Below are 21,420 nucleotides of genomic sequence, written 5' to 3'. Positions count from 1 at the left end.
TCCTACAAGATCGAATGCAAATGCAGGCACTTGCAATCGAATCTTGATGAAATTTTCTGATATAACGTATTATGGCTCTTTTAGAGACCAAGCCTGTAACAATTATTTTAATAATACACGAAACAATATTGTAACTTTTGAAAAATTAAACAGAAGAATAAAAACATATTACAGATCTTTTTTACGATAAAAGTCAAATGTTTTGTCATCATGTTTTTAGAATCATTAGCGATAGGAGCAGGTGTAACCCAGTTCATTACTATGGATTTGAACACTGTTGAAGAATGTAGGCTGTCGATATAAGAGCCAAAACATTCTTACAATCAAATTCAAATTTAAACAAATTTTGAGATATTAATCATCTCAAAATTTGTTTAAAATTGTTATGGGTCAAAATTCATGGAGAATAAATTGAGAATAAATTTTAATTACGTCATTAATAATGAATGATTGCATTAGTTGAATTTTTCAACGAAAAATATGATTTTAAATAAATTACCAGTAAATTCAAACGATAAAATTTTGGAATGCGATTTTATTTGCGCAATGCGCGGTGATCCGTCGATATGGGTACTATCAATCTTGGAATAGACCGAAAATAAACCTTGGTGTGAATGACGGCATTATTTTAATTTATTTAAACATCAATGCGCCGGTAAATCATAGATAGGTAATGATCATAAATTAATATTCGTGTTTTATTATCTAGTTTAATAGATTTCTGTATCTATATCTCATTTACTTAAACACCAAGCTTGTTACATATTTCTATTCTATACATCAAGGGCGGATCCAGCCTTAGTGCCAGGGGGGGGTCACATAGACGTGGGCAATTTTCAAAAGCTATATTTTGGTAATTTAATTGATACGTAGATTTAAAAAAAATTGGTCAAGTGCGAGTCGGATTCGCGAACCAAGAGTTCCGTACAAACATTTTTATATGTTTTAATATTAAATTTATGCTTTTTGCAATTTTTCCTTTATCTGTGCTATAAGACGTAAGTTTCTAATATTATATAAAGATTAAATATCAAGATTCTGTGTTCAAGGGAAGTACCCTGTAGGTTTTGATTCCTGGCAACACTTGCGAATGTTGATAAGCATGAAATGTATGTTTTAGCAATTTTTCCTCCATCTGTGCTGACACAAGTAGCACAATACCTATAGATTTTGATTCCCTTGCGATAATGTCGAAATTTGCGAAATTTTTCGGTATTTACGGCTGTATCGTCTGATTCGTTGACATAGAAGTTGAATTTTATTATAGCGTAAAGGTTATTATAGACTTGAGTTTTTGGTATGAATATCAAGTTAATACATATTGTCAGTTAATACAGCGTTCATGAGTAACAGGGTTGTACCTAAGTTAAAATTTTTTAAAAATCATAAGGAAAAATTCATGCTTTTCGCAATTAGTAAACAAAGTTGTTGTCTCTGTGCCTATGTCCCTATGTATGATTAAATCTTTAAAACTACGCAACGAATTTCGATGCAGTTTTTTTTAAGGATAGAGTGATTCAAGGGGAATAGTAATAATTATAAGGTTATAGAGAAAGCGGGCGAAGCCGCGGGTGGTAAACTAGTCTGCGTTATTATACGTTTGATTGTACTAAATTTCATGACTCTGTGTACTCGGGAACTACCTGTAGGTTTTGATTTCTTAGGGAGTGTCGAATTTTGCGAAAAATTTCAGCATTTACAGCTGCATCTTTTGATTGCGTTGGCTAAAACGTTTGAATTTATCACAGCATCAAGGGACCGTAGACCGTAGGATTTCGACATTAGCAAGGGAATCAATACCTGCAGGGAGCACCCTGTCCCGTAAACACAGTCTTGAAATTGAGTAAAAAGTATCGTGTTATAGCACAGATGTAGTAATAACTGCGAAAACCCTAATTATATTTTAATTAAATTAAATAAAAATATATTTTTTAAATCATTTTAAACTAACAATCCCATTACTCATGAACGTCTACTACTGTATTTAATTGATATTCACATCAGAACTCAGGTCTATAATAACTTAAATCTGTTATTTAATTCAAATTCTATGTCAACGCAATCTGAAGAAAAAGCAATTAGAGCCGCATATTCTGTAATTCGCAACTATACTTGCAAGGGAATCATCAATCAAAACCTACAAGGTACTTCCAGTGAACATCATAGTTTTGAAATTTGGTTAAAAGCAACGACTTAAGCACTTACAAGCACAGATATAGAAAAAAATCCTTTAAACAAAATTGTAAGATACAACTTATAGTAACTTACTTTAACTTACTTTTTACTTATTTATACAACTTTTATTAGTGAAAAAATATGTTTGCTCGGAGTCCTCGGTGCGCGAGTCCGACGCGCATTTGGCCGATTTTTTGTTGTAATTTGATTGTATTTTCTATTGTTCATTTAAAAAAAAAATTGCTATTTTATGTCTTATCCACGAACTGGGATATTTCGATATTTGAGGTTTTGTGTGAAAAGTGTAACAGCAAAAGCTGTAGAAAAAAAAAATGTAATTACATACAACTTTACCATTACTTACACTTTATTCCGCAGTTATAGATTTTTTCAAAAATCGAAAAACCTGTTTTTTGTCCTTAAATTACGACCACAGGTCGACCCTAATAAACTTTTTCTATAATTTTTGTTATATTCTCTTCCATTACCGTTTGTAATTGATTTCATTGTTCTATATTACTTTTATGTCCCAAAATTCAATAAAAACATCATGTTGAACAGTATTAATTTGTTAATTTAAAAAAGTTAATATTAAATTAGTGGTCCACTTAGGTCGTAGACCTAGCCCAGGGGGGGGTCATGACCCCGTGACCCCCCCCCTGGATCCGCGCTTGCTATACATATATTTTAAGCGAATAGTGAAATTTAGGAATTATTTAATTTTCGGTGTAGGTAACTTTTATCTCTACAAAAACTTTCTTTTCTTTTTATAAATTCTACTACTTTAAAATATGTTTATATCTAAATAAATAATATACTCAAATACTAGTACAGAGCAGTGCAGGAGTTGATACGAAGCACGTGTTGAGAGATAAGTTTACGAATTCTTGGCCGCTCATCTGTCTACAAAAGAGACTGGTTGTAGGGCTGAATTACACTTGTAGAGTTTTATTCGTAGACGCAAGAGTTTTTCTTACGACATAATATGTTTTATACATTTGACAGCATAGCCCATTGGCTATTTTATTAAAGCTCAATTTAATATCGATTTCAAAATTAGTGGAAAATGAGTCGTCAGTTACTTACCCTCCCGTAGCATTTTTAAAGGGTTTAATGCACGTAATTTTCCGTGAAGAACCTACATTTTTAAACAGCGTAGTAGTTGACAAAATAAAGGAGACAATTCAACATAAGAAAACTTCTCTTATCGGTACGTACTTGAAATATAAACATTGGCTGAAATATATACCAATAACAATTTGTTTCATACACTATTGATTTATATCCCAGGGTTGTTTTAAAGTATCGCAGCAAATCCCGGATATGAGCCCTATGTGATACCAAAATATCATAATATTATACATGTAGCATTATCTACATTTACCTTGGCTACAAAATTAGACAGATTTACACGTGATAGCCTACATACGAACGGCGTTTTAAGTATCTAAGGATATAACGAATAATAGTTTAAAAAAACTAAAAAACACGCTTTTAGTTCGGTTTTCTATAAAACACGTGTTTTTTATTTTTTTTAGCTATTATTTATTTTATCAAATTAGTGTATTGTCATCGGTCCTAAATAAATCTACAAAGTTTGAACGAAATCTGGCCGTTTAAAGTGGGTCAAAATCGCGCCCAAAGAAGTCGGTTACAAACATACAGGTGAAGCTAATATAAAGCGTTTTGTTGGTTTAGAGCTCTTATCGTTTATTGGAGAAAGTATTTTTTTTATTTTGCATAATGGTATAGGTAGTAGTAGTGTGAAAACAGTAAAATACTACGAATGGATATGTGCTATTTTTTGTTCAACGATTCTTGCTTTTCATGAGTATTGGTTAAAATCATAGGTGGAAATTACACTTCACAGAACATAATATTATGATAACATGCAGGTAGGTATTACTTAAGTCTAATATTATAGACCTTTAATCATCTTTTAAGGACCATTTAATATAGTTATCAGCATGCATCAAAATCCAACAAAACTATACCGTTTGTGTCGCGTCGTAGGTCGTAGAGTAAAACGTAGAGCCACAACAAAGGCATGTTTAATTTTTTGTATATTTTTTTATGTTGTGTTGAATATTATTTAATTTAGTTTAAATATGGCTAAAATTACGATATAATTTCCTAATCTTTTAATTCTGTAAATCTATAATAATTTATGTGTGAACAAAATACAAAGTAATTTTAATATTAAATAAAATTAATATCAATTTAAAAGGTAATTATGATTAACGACTGTTGGTTAATATTTTATGTTAATTTCATAGTTCGCTGGCCGCTTCTATGATTAGTATTTTATTGCAAACGGATACAACTCATAAAAAGATCCTCAATGCACTCTCATCATATATTATAGGTAGTTAATTTTATTCATTGATATAGGGTAACGGCACCAGTGGTCAGCCAGGCACCAGTGATCAGCCTGTTGCGTTGTTTATTGGCCATAAATATCGCTGCAATCAAAATAACCAAATCACGCGCACTTAAATAGAAGCTCTGTTTCGTTATTGGTTCATGCATCACGCAATAGGAGCGGCAGGGGGTCAGGGGAGAGAAGTAAACACGTTCATACAGGTGCTGTCCGCCGACAAGAGCAGAAGTGTCATGTTCGCCATATTTTTTGTTTCACGTGGTGCTCTTTTGAAAGGTGAGAAATAACATATTTTAGTATGAAATGTGAGTGTGTTTTATAGATAATAACTTTATAGATTACTTGGAGCATTTAATTTTATGAAATTTGATAAAAAATATTGTTTTTTTAGTTAAAAATTTGAGGGGCTGACCATTGGATACTGATTTTTTATGAAAGATCCAATGGACAGCCCCGGGGCTGATTACTGGGATTATTTCCTAATTGTTAGATAACCCAGTGGTCAGCCGCATTTCAAAATATCTTTTCAAGCGGCTGACCACTGGGTCTCAATCTGTGGTCTCAATGATCCAGTATTCAGCCACGATGTTATTGAAATAATATTTTAAGTATAAATTTGTGTGTAAATCTATAAGTTAGTTAAGTTTTACCTGAAATAATGGTATTATGTGTATTCATATCCAAAAGTTATTATTGTTCCCTTTTTTTTAGCTAAAAATGCCGCCAAGACAACAGTATCCTCCAGAGAAACTCTCATCTGCCATGGAAGCCATACGAAGTGGAATGCCGATTAGGGAGGCCAGTAGAACATATGGATTATAGATACATCAATAGGACATATTATATACTAATATCGTTGATTTTTTTAAAAATAATTATTGCTGTTTTTATGATAAGTAATAACAAGTTCCTAGAAAATAAGAAGACACAAAGAGATTGTAATAGTATGTTTAAAATAATAATGCATTATGTGCGATATACATTTTTTTTGTGCTAAGTGAATCGTTGCTATAAAAATGTGATTAATATCGTTGATTTTGATATAACATTGTTTATTTTGATATCATTATGAGTTATACTTACTAAAGGCTGAACACTGGGTTCAACAAGGATGTTTATTGGTTTTTAGAGGCTGTTCACTGGGACACTGGGCCATTTTTTGTTTAAAATTAATTATATATTTTACTAAGAGAATTATTGTTTTTAATAAACGTTGATTCGAAACTACAATAAACAATAAATCCATACATGTTGTACGTTTTTTTATTCGACGATTGTTGTAGAAATGGCAATTGTCCAAACTTCAAAAAGCTGTTATGAGGCTGACCACTGGTGCCGTTACCCTATTTATACCTTTACTTGTATACAATTCACGCATATCTTGCCAGTTGCCATAAACACGACTGTTTTTGCTCAATAATGGCGCTTTGTATAAGGTGTATCGAGTTATATAAGATTATATTTTGTATGTTGATTAGTCACGTCAATCCACACCAGCAGAATCAAATAGAGTTTCATAAATGTTTAATTTTAACACGTAAGCCCGGTAGCCATGCTGCGTTCACATTATCTACTCCAATTTCATCAACATCTGCATTAGCTCATATTGTAGACGTGATAGTTCATGTAATCGTTATGTAGATCTGGCAGCTCGCATCAAGGTCCCAGGTGACCGCCACAATACTATAAATACTTCATGCACACTCAATGGACGATTTATTGGCTTCATTACTACAGCTAAATGAATATTTTGATCTTGAGACCTGCTATCAACACTTGCCATCAATGCTTTCTCTTTAATCCCCCCCGTGATTTATTATGGCATTTGATAGTTTTGGAATAGGTCACCTATTAAACTTTAATGAAGACTTATGTAACGTAAACTTGTGTAACGTAACAAATACATACCATTAAAACAGCCGCAAATTCATACTTTTCGATTTGGAGTAAAAGATAACTAGCATTGGGGTCACTAGTACTATTTGCATTGCAGTACCTAAAAATACATGTCAAAAATACAGTGTGTGAAATTGGTGCGAAAGCATGTGGCAGTGTAATATAAAAAGCTACATGGCCTCCATGAAGCCTGTCAGTCGATGATGATTGATGCCATTGTAGCGCACCTTCTGCGAGCTGCAGGCATGACTCATTGTCACTTTTAACTGCTGGTGATATACTATTTAACAGCCGTGTATTCTCATACTTGTCAAATAAGCTTGATAATAAAAATGCAACGTACCTATAGTTGGTATGAATTGCAGGAGCTAGACTTGAAGAGTTAACCCTATATATATCTTGGCATTTCACGTTTCTTTGCCTTAACATATTTTTTTCTAATAAATAATAAAACTCAATACACTACGATCGTAAGGTTAGGTTTGAGTACTCTCTGAAATTTTCACCTTGCTGATTGCTCTATAGCCGAACATATTTTTTGTGTCATTTTTGTTGGAAAATCTGGTGTTTAAGATCAGTGTAATAAATATTTTGTGCACACAATTATCAAATACAAAAGCAAATATCTCAGCGTTTCAGAGCGTGTTAAATTAAACACTTCACACTCTATAGAGTTATGTATAGTGTCCACGCGCTCTTACGCCTAACTTAAAACCTGTAAAAACAAGCGTATTTTTAGCGATGTCAAAGAATTTTAAAATATGATCTTCCAGTGCCAAAGCCCTTAAGCCACTAATAGACGTTTACTTCCCAGTTGACAGTGGTGGGCTGAAAATAAAACAATGTAAGCTTTCAGGAATAGCCGTGATCGCAAATAGACCATGCGCTGTGACGCGTCCTTGGCGGGAGCTGCGTTACCGGCCGAAATATTATGTCATTAGCGGCTATCAAGAGTTCCTGGCAACCGCTTTCAGATCTTTTTGTGCACCTTGAATAGAATTTCGTTTGGAAGTTTTAATGTGCTTCTGTTGATAACATTAAATGATAAAGTCACGATAGGTCATCATCACCTTGATTACGTTAATGTCAGTTGCCTGTTGGCACACCGGTCTACGAAAATATTATTTTTTGTAAATTGAAATGAGGAGCTATTAAAGTGATAATCACATACAGAACAACCATCATCACGTGCAGATACCTTTTTCCTAAGAAGATTTATAGTAGAAATGAAGGTGTCCATTAACTACATGCCAAATTTTATTGTTCATTGTTTGGCAAGCGATTCGAAAGACATCAAATTATAGACGCCCATTATACATTAAATAGATGGTTTGTATCAGCTTTGTAGAGTTTTAGTTAACCGTACTTATAAAATACCTGGGATCATTACTTACATCGAATTAAATTGGCCATGAGATAAGGAATATTTGTTTGTTATTGTATAACCCATTGACCACCGAGCGGCCCGATCGGGCCGAGACACAATAGATTTTCTATTGTGTCTGTGATCCGATAGGACTGACGGAATAATTGACGCCCTGAAAAGTTAAATCCCTCACTAATAGTATTAGAACGTATTTACAAATATTGAAGCTTGTCATGGTGCTACTTTGTAAATGTTTGTGTATTGCTGTTCATTAAATTTAATGTCCTCTTTCGTCCAACTGAAGCAAACTACCTCTACACAATTTTACGCCTAACACATGTGGGACTAAGACCAGAAAACTACAGTTTTATTACGAGTTTACCTTCATTGTTCATTCACTTTGGAATTTATCAGATGTTTTGAAGCAATAAAGAAAATATAAACTTGGAAATAAATTTTACGTCAATAGGCCGGTAGGAGGCGATAAAACAATAGAAGAGTTATTGAATTTAGCTCGTAATAAAAATCGACGTCAGTCACCTGCTATATTAGAACCTGGCGTCCCACGCTGGGGCTAAATGAAAATACACTTGACGACTGTCTTGCCAGAGAAATTAGATAGAATAAATTGTTCAGTTTGACACGTGTTGAACAATAGTATTGGAAGGGAAGGCCAGGTATGACGGATGGCGCGCCTGCGAGCGCGTCTGCGCCGGCTCATGTCGTACATGATCGTTACTTATTGGTGTCATTCAGATGGGATTATTTGTGGGTACACGATCAGACAACCATTATTTTTTGTAAGCTCGAAAATGTACGTATTGTATTTTCTGGAAAACAATGAGAGTCAAAAATGAAGTCGAACAGTCATTTTGAATAGGTAATCACGGCATGAAACATACAATATAAGGTAGGTATAGATAGTTCATAGTATTATGAGGTATTATTATTTTATCATAATCTAAAAGCTGTATTCAGGAATATTTCCTGCAAAATACAGAAATCTCTAATAATATTCAATTGTATATTACTTTGCTGGATTGGCTGTAGGGGTTTAATATGATTCATCTTATTTAAAATATTATCTAAAATAATTTGACACAATATTAGAATAATTAATTTAATATGATAATATCCTATTATTTTTATGCCAAGGATTATTTACCTATGTAGTTGTAATCTGTGGTTGTAATAAAATAAAATTCTTTAGATTAGGTAATTAATTCAGGAACTTTAGAGAGTTGAATTGATTAAGCAGGCTGAAGTACCTTTTGGAAATTGATTCCTAAATCCACGTGTAAAAAAGACTTTATTCATAATTTTCCAGGGTTATTATGGTGCGAAGGAATGTTCGTTATATAAAGCAACGATCACGTAACTGCGATGATAGATGCGATAAATCACCGAGTCGTATTTTCGGAGAACTGAACAATTTGATACAAAGTCTAGCTCAATAGAGAACTCGCAGTTTTACAACAATCTAGCTCCACTTGAAATATTAACTTTGTATAACGTATCAAAAACTCTAAAATTTTCTGCTTACATACCTACGTTATTTATATCGCCAATAACTGAAGTTTGAAATACGTATTTTTAATAATGGTATAGTATATCAATCTGGTTCATCTTCTAATGTACAAACCCCTAAAAAAGTATGCTCTAGGTAGAGACGTTAAATACCTACAATACAGATAGATTTAAAAATAATTAATATTACCAGTAAATTTTATTTACTGGGAAGAGGAGATCCCGATTCGTGCTGCCAACGTCAATACAAGTATGTGGCCTATTTCATTATACAAACACCAATCAGTTACGCCGCACGTGCGATGGTGACTCAAACTTACTTTTTTCTAAGTCTTCATTTAAATTTTGTTCTAGTAACGTAAAAGAAAATATAAAATCTGAAGAATATAGTTACACACCAATAAATAAATATTTCTAAATTTAAAATGATATCTATTGTGTGAAAAATACGAGAATACTTGAATATTTTTTTAGATTTAATTCAAACCTACAGAAACATTACTTCTAGAGTAATCATATTCGCAAATTCGGTATTTCCCCCGAAGATTAATCTTAGTGTGATAGATATAGCTGCTGATACATATAACAATTTATCCAAAGATATAGAAAAATTTCAGAAACGTTTGATCAAGTATTTTGGATAGTTATTTCCCAAGGAAGTGTATACCCACGGTTCGGATTATATTCGTGCGTTTCATAAATGCCCTCCGCTTTTGCCCTACTTTTCAATTTAAATATTGTATCTATTTTATAAAGCTGAAAGATTACATGTTAAAAGAAAAAAACATAAACATTTAATCCGATTGAAAAGTATGATTTTATTATTTTTTAACGAGAAATAATTTTAATTTTTATTGAAAGTTCCTCTTAAATAACGAGCTTTATACATCGGCATTGCTAATATTATAATTATCTCGGTATAATAAATAACCCACAGCGGGTTAGATCAATTAAATGTGTTTACGATGTGTACATTAAATTTACAGCAAGTTTGTTCAGATTTGACGATAAAAATTTCATAGCTATGGAAGAAATAATGTTTTTATTTATCTGTACTAGAATCACCAAAATAATTAATTAAATAGGTACTTATTAAAAAAGCATGTTTTTATATTGCAAGTGTGTTTTTTTAAAGCAACAACTGATTGTAAAAATTTGATGAGAGTAACAGAAACTATTCTTAGGTACTTTTTCATTACAGAATTCCTTTATTCTCAGTTTTGGTAAGTGTTTTTATAAACCGTATAATGAGTAGGTTTAAAGGATACTAAAATGCTGCAAGACTGCAAGTATGCTCAGCTCAGCACAGCACACAAATAAAGTCCATTTCATTCATCACAGCAAATATAGAATTGAAATTTGACAATTTATAAACAATTTATATTGGATTTGGATCTATCATAGCCAATAACTGGAAGCAAACATGGATTGCAACAGCTGCGCCCCCGCATTCGAATTACCACGGGCAAACATTTTGACACGCGTGATTTATGCTGATTTAGAACTCACTCGCAAACAATCGATTTCTAGCAATGCCCGCGAATACTTGGTCTGTCACATAACTTTTGTAACAACACCTTAGTATTTCCACTCGATGGAGGATAAAACATTTATTGTCATGATAAAATATCTCTAGACTATCATACAGGCATGTTTACTTTTTGGCAAATCTTTACTACTTAAGCCACCATAAACACTGAATAGAGGTTTTAAGTTTTAGGTTTTTTACATTGCTACTAAAATTAAATAAAAAATTATCTAAACGCTACCGTAATTACTTCGAAGCTAATTTAGCATACTATACAACTATCCGCGATAATTGCAATAGTTCTAAAGATTAAACTAGTAAACATATTTTGGCGGCAATAACGCGTGTTTTGTCTGCGCTCGTTTCGGCTGCCATGAGATTGAGCACTTTACGCTAAATTTATTACAAAGGCTTTGTTATGACGACTACCATTAAGCACTATGACGTTAACTGCACGTTTTTTAAATAGAACAATGCTTATTATAAGTTGGGAAATATTTGAAAGGAACAATGGAAACTTAATAGTGAACGTGCAATGTCGTTGCTACCTATGTGTGTATCATTTGCCTAGTTACTAGTTATCTATAATTGTTGTGCATTTTTTATAATATTTTGCTTCTAGTAAAAATAGTGTAGATAATTATAATATTGTAGTGTGTTTATAAAACGGGAAAACAAGTTAATTTTAAAGTATGCTTACAATAACTTCGACGCCAATCTTAACTTATAATATTTTTAATAGCAATAACACCTATTACTTTTACAATAGACAATAAAACACATACAATATTGATTCATTTCACTTTATTTCCTTACTGTTATACATTTCATATACAGCTATTTTACAGGCGAGTAGAATAAGGAAAGCTCCAGAGCTTGCAACTCCAGAGTTGTTATTTATTTACATTTTTGTGTACGAAGAATAGCAAAATACTTGTTGTTAATATTGCCCCACTCCTGAAACAAAAAAAATAAAAATAAAACAAGTATTTACAACATAATACAGTTTTTATGAAATGGAATCAGATATAAAAGCCTGATGTCGTAAGATCAGAAGATTTTTAATACCTACTTAAATGGTTAAATTGACATTTCATACAGTAAAACAGGAACCCTATTATGGAAAATTCTCTGTCTGTCCGTCCGACCGGCTCTTTAGCTTATTTGTACAGAATCCTCAGTGTAGCGAGTCCGAGTCGCACTTGACTGACTTAATTATTGACATATTTCCATGATTTCTATATAAGATAAAGCTTGGTATAGAAACAATTTCGTCAAACGCTGAACACATGTGTACTTTCCTAATGATAAACATGTCAATGCACTTTGAGGAAAAATAAATAGAAAAAAAGAGAATTGATTTTGCGCTTAGAATTAGAATAATGATGCCATTCAGTTGTGAGAATTTGCAGCAAGAAATATTTATTACTGCGTCTAATAAATTTTGCGGTACGTCGCGTTACTTCTAATCGTTTTTGTGAGCTTTTTCAATCTTTTCAAAGTACATTTTTTTCAACAACTTGGTTCACAAAATCTGTTTCATGCTCTTTTTAAGAATGATGCATATTCATTCAACATTTAAAAATGTTGAAAATATTGTTGAGTTAAAATATGAATGCCATTATCATTCTAATATTACTTTAAACGAATTGGAAGAATCAATTATTGTCTTAAACCACTTTTAAAGTACGTAATTTAGGACAGTAAAACGTAAATTTCGGTCCTATTTATTGTTAAAAATATTAGTACCTAATATGTATAGTATTTTTCTTACCACAATGCAATGCGCCCTGCTGCCGAATGTCTGATCGCGCTGTACGGAGTTATTCTGTAGTCTCGGCTGTTTTTGAATTGCTTCAATATTTTATCTGCACTGAAATAAATATACCAATTAGTTAATTATAGAAGATATTTGTCACTTGCGCCCATTTATTATTTCTATTGCTGCTATTGAGATGTTGATTTCGTTTAAAACTAGTATTAACAAGTTTTAGTTAGATAAAAACTGATTGCCGAGCTACTAATATACTATTTTATTATCAATCAAGATAGTATTACTAATTTTAGCAAATAAAATAAAGATGGGGTTTAATTAAGCAAAATGGCAAGAATATGGAATCGCATGATAATGATTCGGAATGTTTATCCTTTAGAAATTTCGGTTAGTTAGATAGTCCTGGTTTGTTCGATTATTTCTACTCTTTCGTTTTAAACAATGCTAGTTTACATAGAAATATCCCTTTTGAAGATAGTAAATAGTACTAAAAGTTGAAGAAAAGTCCAAATAAATTTCAATCATTCAAATAATTTTCATTTATGATGATAAATGAAAACATTGCGACAGACTTCCAAATTATATAAGGAAATGCTCTATAGAATTTTGTTATTTACCACAGAAAACAATATACATAATATATTAAATAAACATATTTACGTGTATTGCGAGCTAGCGGCCACTAGTGCAGTCCTGCTGCCGAACAGTTTCACGTCAACGGAGCCGAAACCCGCCAGCGATGACGCCACCTTTTAATTATACATCAATTTTTTATCACATTCAGATTGTTATTACTCATTTATTATGTTAATGTTGAAGCTGAATGACCTACGCTTTTTGTAATAGCTTTATATACTCATTTAGTGTAGTTAGGTATATTTTTATATCGTTATTGTAAGTGATTAATTAAAAAATTATGGTAATGTCAAAAAATTGTTGATACCACGTCAAAGGATTATTTCATTATCAGAATGGAATACCATTCTGATAATGAAATGATAATTTAATAAAATTGCTTGAATAAAATAGGGTAAATAATTATTTCAACTTTCATAAATATACATATATACTTGTTAATTGCAAAATATTTGCAGGAGTTTGCCATTCGCAATTACTTCAAAATTTAAACTGTGTGTAAGTAATTATATTTAATATCTTAGATATTTAAGGGACATTCATAATTGAATTTACATTCGAATCGATAAAACGTTATAAGAATTAAACCTAGTTGATAAAGTTGCTGCAACATCAATTCTATTGTTATACATTAATTTATTACAGACCTGTTTACCCTTACTGTATAAACATTGTATCTCATTTTAATGTTTACAATATAAACATGTTCATAGGTAATTAAAAGTGATTACATCGATGGCTATATTTATACGGGCCGTAATTAGTAAGGCACACGAATTAAATTACTTGGTAGAAGTGGCTATTTTCCGTTCAGTGTTAAACGTAAGGAAATGCTTGTAAATGTAGTTTGATGGCGGAAATATTTAAACTTTATGGCGTATAAAATATCTATAGGATAGTGAAATTTTGACGTACTTTAAAAAATTGCAAATATTTTCTTGAAAAATAGATATATCTCGTACAGCGCATACGTCATCGTTTTTGTGCCAACTTTAGAAAGATATAAATGGCCGTGCAGATAGCTTTGTGAGAGACATCTGAGAATTATACTGTCATTGTTGCCAGTCGACAGAGGCCAGCGCCGTCGTAACAATGCCATTTTCGAGTTCCGTATCGGAGGAGCGCACCGCTCGTTATAATCGCAAACAGCTGCCGCGACATCGGTACCCACGTATTTATATCTTAACCTTAAATCAACCTTGACAGAGGCATGAAAAATGACTTCGAACATTTTAAATATCAAACAGCGGGAGACGTTTTAAAAAGTTGTGCCACGGCGAAAATAAAGATTCCGACTCGTGACACATGGGCATTATCAAGCTTTTTAAACTGGCAACGGGAAATGTACGTCGGTGGTATGCACGTGTGGGTGGCGCGTCGTGGTGTGCGTGCGGATGGCTCCTGGCGCCGCGCCAAGTGTCACCCGCACCGCACCGCTCGTGCGACAAGCGTGCGCGGAAACGTACTAAGCTTTTTTTATGGAAAAATAATAGTTTCACATGACTTGCCGGATTGGTGATTGTTTTTGATCACCAAGTTTGGTATTGATACAGGCTCATAATAAATAGTGTAAATATTATAATAATTCGGGGGAGAAAAATTATGAGATTTAAGAGTTCTTTATTTGGTTAAAACTTCAACTTGTATAAGTAATCAAATTATTAACTTTTATATTATTCTCTAATAGCTTACCGGTGTCACCCGCGAAATATAGACATTCGCGGGGATTTACCTGCATAACTCCCGTTCCCGAGGAATTTTCAGGGTTATAATAAGTAATATATTTTATTATTGGGTTTAAAACTTTCGTACCAAGGCAACCCAAATTATTTCGAGGTTTTAGAAGAGACAGATAGAGTTGCTTTCGCAATTATAATATTCAATTGGTAGGGATTAATTCTCTTGGTGGCAAAACATCAAAAAATGTTGGAAATTAAATCTTAATTTCTAGCAGGATAATAACCGTTTTAATTGCTATGAATTACACTTTAGAACAAAGTACAAACTCACATAAAACCTTACACTAAAAGAAATTATGTTAACGATGCACTTAACTGCGTTGTTTATAGTAAAGCGAGTACGGTATCACGATTATACGAGCTCTTATTAAAGGAACACAACACACTTGTTTGAAAAGTAATACTGCTCTTGTAAAGATATAAAATTGACATTTAAAAGCAACATCAACTCAAATAAATAAGCGGCATTGATAAAAAAACAACTGTAACTGTTATTGTTAAGATAACACACTTATTATGGTGTTTAAATATACAAAACTAAGGATAATGAATAAAGTCCGTTTTATCAAGTAAAATCCGTTTTATCAAGTTCTTAAACATTTTGCGAGGTCTAGGATTTGTTTATAAATATAGGTACAATGTACCTATATTTATAAACACTGCCTTATGTTTTTAAAATGTTAATAATAGCATGATTATCTTTCGACAACTTTAACAAAGACAATAACACGCATTAGTGGGAGACCATAAAAAACCGTCAGAATCCCGCGGTGACAACTAATAGCCACCATAACCACTCCATAACATACGCTAAATATAACCGAGACAGCGCGGGCGTGTTTACAATGTGCGACAAAAATAGAATTATATCCAGCTTATAACCATTATGTAAGTCCTGGTAACTTTGTAATATTTACCGCATTTGTCCGGCGAAGGTCGACCGCGATAATTTCGCCACGCAGCTCCTGGGATTGCTATTATTAGTGTATAATATGAATTGATGTTTATTTGTGTTGTGTTTAGAAGACATGTGCACGGCACGGTACCTTTCCGACGTTTATAGCGCGCTCCTTTATAGATTTTATATGGAGCAGGTTCGGCCGGTGCGACGACGGGTCGCTGTCGACTAGGTTCTGAAAGAGACAATTATTTTTATGGTAAAACAAATCGATTTGATATTATGCGTAACAAAAAAATCTAGGTAAATTCAAAAGGGTAATAAATATGTCCAAATAAAGTGTCTCTCTTTATAACACAAATAGAATTTAAGAACGACAGAAGTCGGCTGTTAATATTTTCTCCCAATATAAAGATGATTCAGAGAATAGAAGTTCTTAATGTAAATATCTATACTAATATTATAAAGAGGAAAGGTTTGTAATTATGTATGTATGTATGGTTTTCACGCATAAACTACAGGAACGATTTTGATGAAATTTGGATACAGATAATCTTTAGACGCTGAGAAAGAACATAGGCTACCTTTTATTGCGAAATATGTACCACAGGCGAAGCCAGGGCGGACCGCTAGTAATTAAATAAAAGAAAAATTTCTTAAAATAATGCTCATCTTAGAATTCTCGCTACGAGCTCTGTTACTTAAAAAAGGTATATTTTCTGTATATTGCTATGCTTTTAAAAGTGCATTGAGTGCAGTCTTTCATAAAAAAAATTGTAGATCAGTGTCGTGTAGGTTAAAATTAGCGATAGTTTCACTGCAATTTTATATACTATAATTCTAGTATCATTTATTTATTTTATAGATACAGATGTCATGTTTATTGCTTTCGTTTTTAGATTATTACGGTGAAAAAAGCAATTTGCGAGTTCAGTCACCCTCGAAGCAAAAATATCGAGTGGAAAACATTGTTAATCACTGATTTGTGGTCAAATTTAAAGAGAATTACATTTATTTTCAAGTTTCGGCTGCAATTAAATAAATTGGCAACGGTAGTTTTGAAATAATAGTATTTTATATGTTATAAGTACCTATATATTTTACCGAATAATTACATTTTTAATGTACAATTTTGTTCTTTTTTAATTAAATATTGCAGTTTCTTTTAAACCTTTATATAAGGAATTTTGAAAAATGATCAGTAAAATTTGAAATATAATTAAAGCAGTTAAAATGCTTCGTTGATAAATGCATAGTTTAGTTACTTAATAATACATAATTATTTGTAACTAGCGGTCCACCTCGGCTTCGCCCGTGGTACATGTTTACGTTTTCTCTCCTAAACAACTATTCTCGTATTCAAGGAATAATATAAAAAAGAATTTACAAAATCGGTTCAGTCGTTCTCGAGTTTTGCGCTTAGCGGTTCAGTTTAATTTTTGTTTTGTCATCGGTTATAGACGCCATTCTTTCCTTTGAAAGTCACATATATAATGAATTTTATTGGGCTACTGCTTGATATAAAAATTCAACATATTTAGAAAAATTAAATAGCCACATATTCATGGGGAATACAGTAGTCTATGAGTTTTCAGCGTGATTGATCAATTTTGATTTTTTTTACAGATACATAGTTTCTATCTAAAAAATTAACTATTTAAATATTAAATAACATACCATATAAGGTATAGCCCCTCGAATGATGTTGATTTTATTGCAATATGGCGCCAAAGCGGATAATTTCTCCATGGGCCCGACGGGACGGTACTTCCCAATCAACTCACACGCCGCCCAATGGCCCAAACGGATGAAACAGTAAGCTAGAATAACATAAATTTATATTATTAGCAGAGTTGAAAATTTTTGAAATTCTATACTAATACTTATTATAAAGAGGAAAGGTTGGTATGTATGTATATGTATGTTTTTCACGCATAAACTACTGGGCCGATTTTGATGAAATTTGGCACAGACAATCTTTAGACCCTAAGAAAGAACATAGGCTACCTTTTATTGCGAAATATGCACCACGAGCGAAGTCGGGGCGGACCGCTAGTATTAAATAATGATATTAAAATCTCTATACCGGGTGTAATAGTAAAGTGTGTACCATAACTATTACAGATATCAAAAAACTTTAAATTGATATTGAAAGTAAAATTTGAAATATAATTAAAGCAGTTAAAATGCTTCGTTGATAAATGCATAGTTAATAATAATTATAATTATTTGTAACTAGCGGTCCGCCTCGGCTTCGCCCGTGGTACAAGTTTACGTTTTCTCGCCTAAAGAACCATCCTCGTATTCCTAGTGAGTAAAATGGACAAAATAATTTAATACAAGACAGGACAATGTTTGTCGGGTCATCTAGTAATTTATATGCCTTTAATGTGAATATCGGTTAAGTAGTAAGGATGAATGGTGAAAAAGAAGTTGTATGTAAAATAACTACATATACATTGATGCTGTTTCAATCACATTATGAAGGAAATCCTTATTATGAATTAGCTTAATACATACATTCAATTTCTTAATAATATTATAGCTGTTTATTTATTTTATTTTATTTTACTCTTTAATACAACTAAACAGACTTACATACTAGAACATACAAAAATAAAAGCAAGGAGCAGTTTAGTGTATTTGGCGGCCTTATCACTTAGTAGTGATCTCTTCCAGGCAACCAGGGCAGAAGGTAATCAGCTCAATTTAGTTGTAAAGGTAGGTCGAGAGAAAAAAAGAAAAAAAAATAATAATAATGATGTATAAACAAAAGAAAAATATATGTTTAGATGCGAATGCCTCATATTGTACAGTTAAATATTTCAAAAACGAATAACAATTTTAATCATACAACATTAATCTAAAAAAATATAAAACTTTTGTATTTCTAAAACAAAATTAATATTACCTGAACAAAACGAATCCCAGCCAGCCTCATGGTAACTCTGTTTAACATTAAATGGTGTAGTCAGTCTTATAAAGTTTACACCGTTTTCTAGCTTCTTGCATTTCCCTTCAGAAAAGAATTCATACAGGCTAAAAAACATACAAAAATATTATTACATATTCATGTAACAATTAATAATGTGTTCATTATTTATTAAAAATAAATACCGCTTACTCTTGCAGTGCATTTGATTTCCAAACTTCGTCAAATGACAATTTTTTCCCCATTTCATGAGATATGTATTTTGTATCGAAAATGATTGGAAATAAGGAGTGAATATTTTTTTTGAATGTTGAATATTTGCTTGGCATAGGACCTATAAATTGACTGTGAAGAAGAATTGTGTCTAAGAACAAGTTATGACCTATTATTGGCTTTTGATAGGTCACCAACATGTCAATAATTTGTGAAAATCCTAAGAGGTGATTCATTAAGTTATCTTCAAGTATTTGCATTGGGGCGCTGTTTGCTCCCTCTACGTACTTATCTCTGTATATAAGAACCTGGAATAAAATAGGTATATGTTCATATCATATTGACAAATTTTTCATATAAAGTTTGTACTACACTAGTCACAAACCAACTACAAACTACCTACTTTTAATAGTTAACTTTGCAATATTATACTAATTTTGAATTTATTGATCTACATATTATAAACAAAAAATTAAAATTATTAACTTAAAGATGATACATATCCTTACACTGTTACCAACTAACAAGCTACACTTGCAAATTACCTTATTGCTATTACCTAAGCTATCAGTTGTTAGAACATCATCAAAACGCATCCTTAGCTCATTGTGTACCATATACCTAAGGACGGGATCATGTATGTCCAAGTACATTGTGCCTTCATCACTATTGGACAACCATCTGTAATAAATACATAACTGTTTCAAGCTACATTTCTTAAGCAAATTCTGTAGTTCCGATACTTTATCATAAACACAATTAGGTATTTTTTTATTAATTTCAAAGTTAAATTTATTTATTAAATGCTTATGTTTAGAATGTTTTAGAATTGTTTTATATTATGTTGTACAAATTAATACACTAACTATAGTGTAACACCGTAAGTAACACCCTTATTCTTCATAATCAGTAATTGAAGCATATATTTTGAGTTTTATACAACTTCCCATTCTTCAATTAAGCGGTGAAAAATATTTAAAATCTATACTATATTGTAAAGCTGAAAAGTTTGTTTGTTTGTATGTTTGAACGCGCTAATCTCGGGAACTACTGGTCCGATTTGAAAACTTCTTTTGGTGTTAGATAGCGCATTTATCGAGGAAGGTTATAGCCTATATATCATCACGCTACGACCAACAGGAGTGGAGCCACGGGGGTGAAACCGCGCGGAGCAGCTAGTAATATATAAATTTCTTCTCTATGATTTATCTATTGGTTCAAAATATATGAATCCCATTAAGAAAATATAATTCTACAACATTCACAATCACAATCAAGCTTATAATTACCTACTTTGACACTTCAGAGCAGTATTGCTGCAATTGTCTTTCATCATCCATTTCTAATGAGCGAGCTAAGTTAGTAAACAACTGCTTTTCCTTCAACTGCTGTCTTATTTTTTCTTCCTCTGCCTTACTTAAATATGGAAGCCCTTCATAAGTAAACTGAAATGTAGGAAATAAACTTTTTTTTTAATCTAATTTAAGGAATCTCACTATGATTCTTATCCATGAAAATAGCACATAAAATGTTTATACTTATTTTCAGAACTTACCGAAACCTAGTTTCAATAAAATATAATATACTATGCAACATACAATATCTTTCTCTTTTGTATAACAAGATAAGTTAAATGGCAAGAAACCAACAATCAAGTTAAATGGCCTACTATAGGTTGAATAAAAGAAAAACTACAAGAGAAGCAAAATATAGAGGTAGATGCAAAGAAAAATACAATGATTATCTTACCTTATTAAAATCAAAATTGTGCTTACAAAGAAATTTCAAAGTTGAGGCTTGGAATATAAAGGATTGGTCTACATCAGCAAACACTTGTGGGCACAAATGAAATGTATAGCCCACTGCTTCGTAGCTGTCCAGGTCTCGCTCATATTGAAACATGGTCAAACCAACTTGAGTCATCAGCATTTTACCAACCAGATCTTTTATTTTATCATACCTTTCTTCGTTTGTATCAAATAGCCTGAAACATTTTATTTGTATGGTTATGTAAAAGTGGTTCTTGTATGCTTTTAAATGTGCTTATTACTAAGAGGTAGTTGTTCATAAGAATATTATAAGGTGTACAAGGCTCTATATTAACCTGTGTTTGAAGTTTTCTCCAGACAATATTGCAGTGAATTCGGCATCAAATCCTATAAAGCTAGAACGTTTTATGTTTCTTCGTATGTTTTCTAGTTCATCAAGGAAATTTTTTCTAGTTATTTCCATTTTTTTTACTAGATTTAGTCAGACAGGTAACAATTATTTCATCAGTTAATTGGAGCGAAATTATTAAATACTATCAATAAAACTTTATCGGTATTGATTTGAAAGTTGTGATAAAAATGTGTTA

General features: G+C 32.0%; 1 protein-coding gene across 1 annotated transcript; it reads right to left on the bottom strand.

The window, feature by feature from the left end:
• Positions 1-11,658: 11,658 nt before the first annotated feature.
• On the bottom strand, positions 11,659-21,420 carry LOC149486066 (pre-piRNA 3'-exonuclease trimmer-like). Its single transcript, XM_089699371.1, has 11 exons — positions 21,169-21,420; positions 20,814-21,048; positions 20,358-20,509; positions 19,610-19,745; positions 19,044-19,372; positions 18,831-18,958; positions 17,597-17,739; positions 16,068-16,154; positions 13,307-13,395; positions 12,647-12,745; positions 11,659-11,829 (listed from the first exon to the last, which is right to left on the bottom strand). Exons 1-11 carry the CDS (start codon positions 21,294-21,296, stop codon positions 11,766-11,768), a joined length of 1,590 nt encoding a protein of 529 aa, XP_089555497.1. The 5' UTR covers positions 21,297-21,420; the 3' UTR covers positions 11,659-11,765.

The sequence above is a fragment of the Colias philodice genome, chromosome 9 (genome assembly GCF_061535455.1).
Source record: "Colias philodice isolate Cphi_HAF_F1 chromosome 9, ilColPhil1 Martin Lab GWU primary, whole genome shotgun sequence".
Lineage (NCBI taxonomy): Eukaryota > Metazoa > Arthropoda > Insecta > Lepidoptera > Pieridae > Colias > Colias philodice.
Note: the sequence above shows the minus strand (reverse complement) of the source record. Positions and strands in the feature narration are given on the sequence as shown.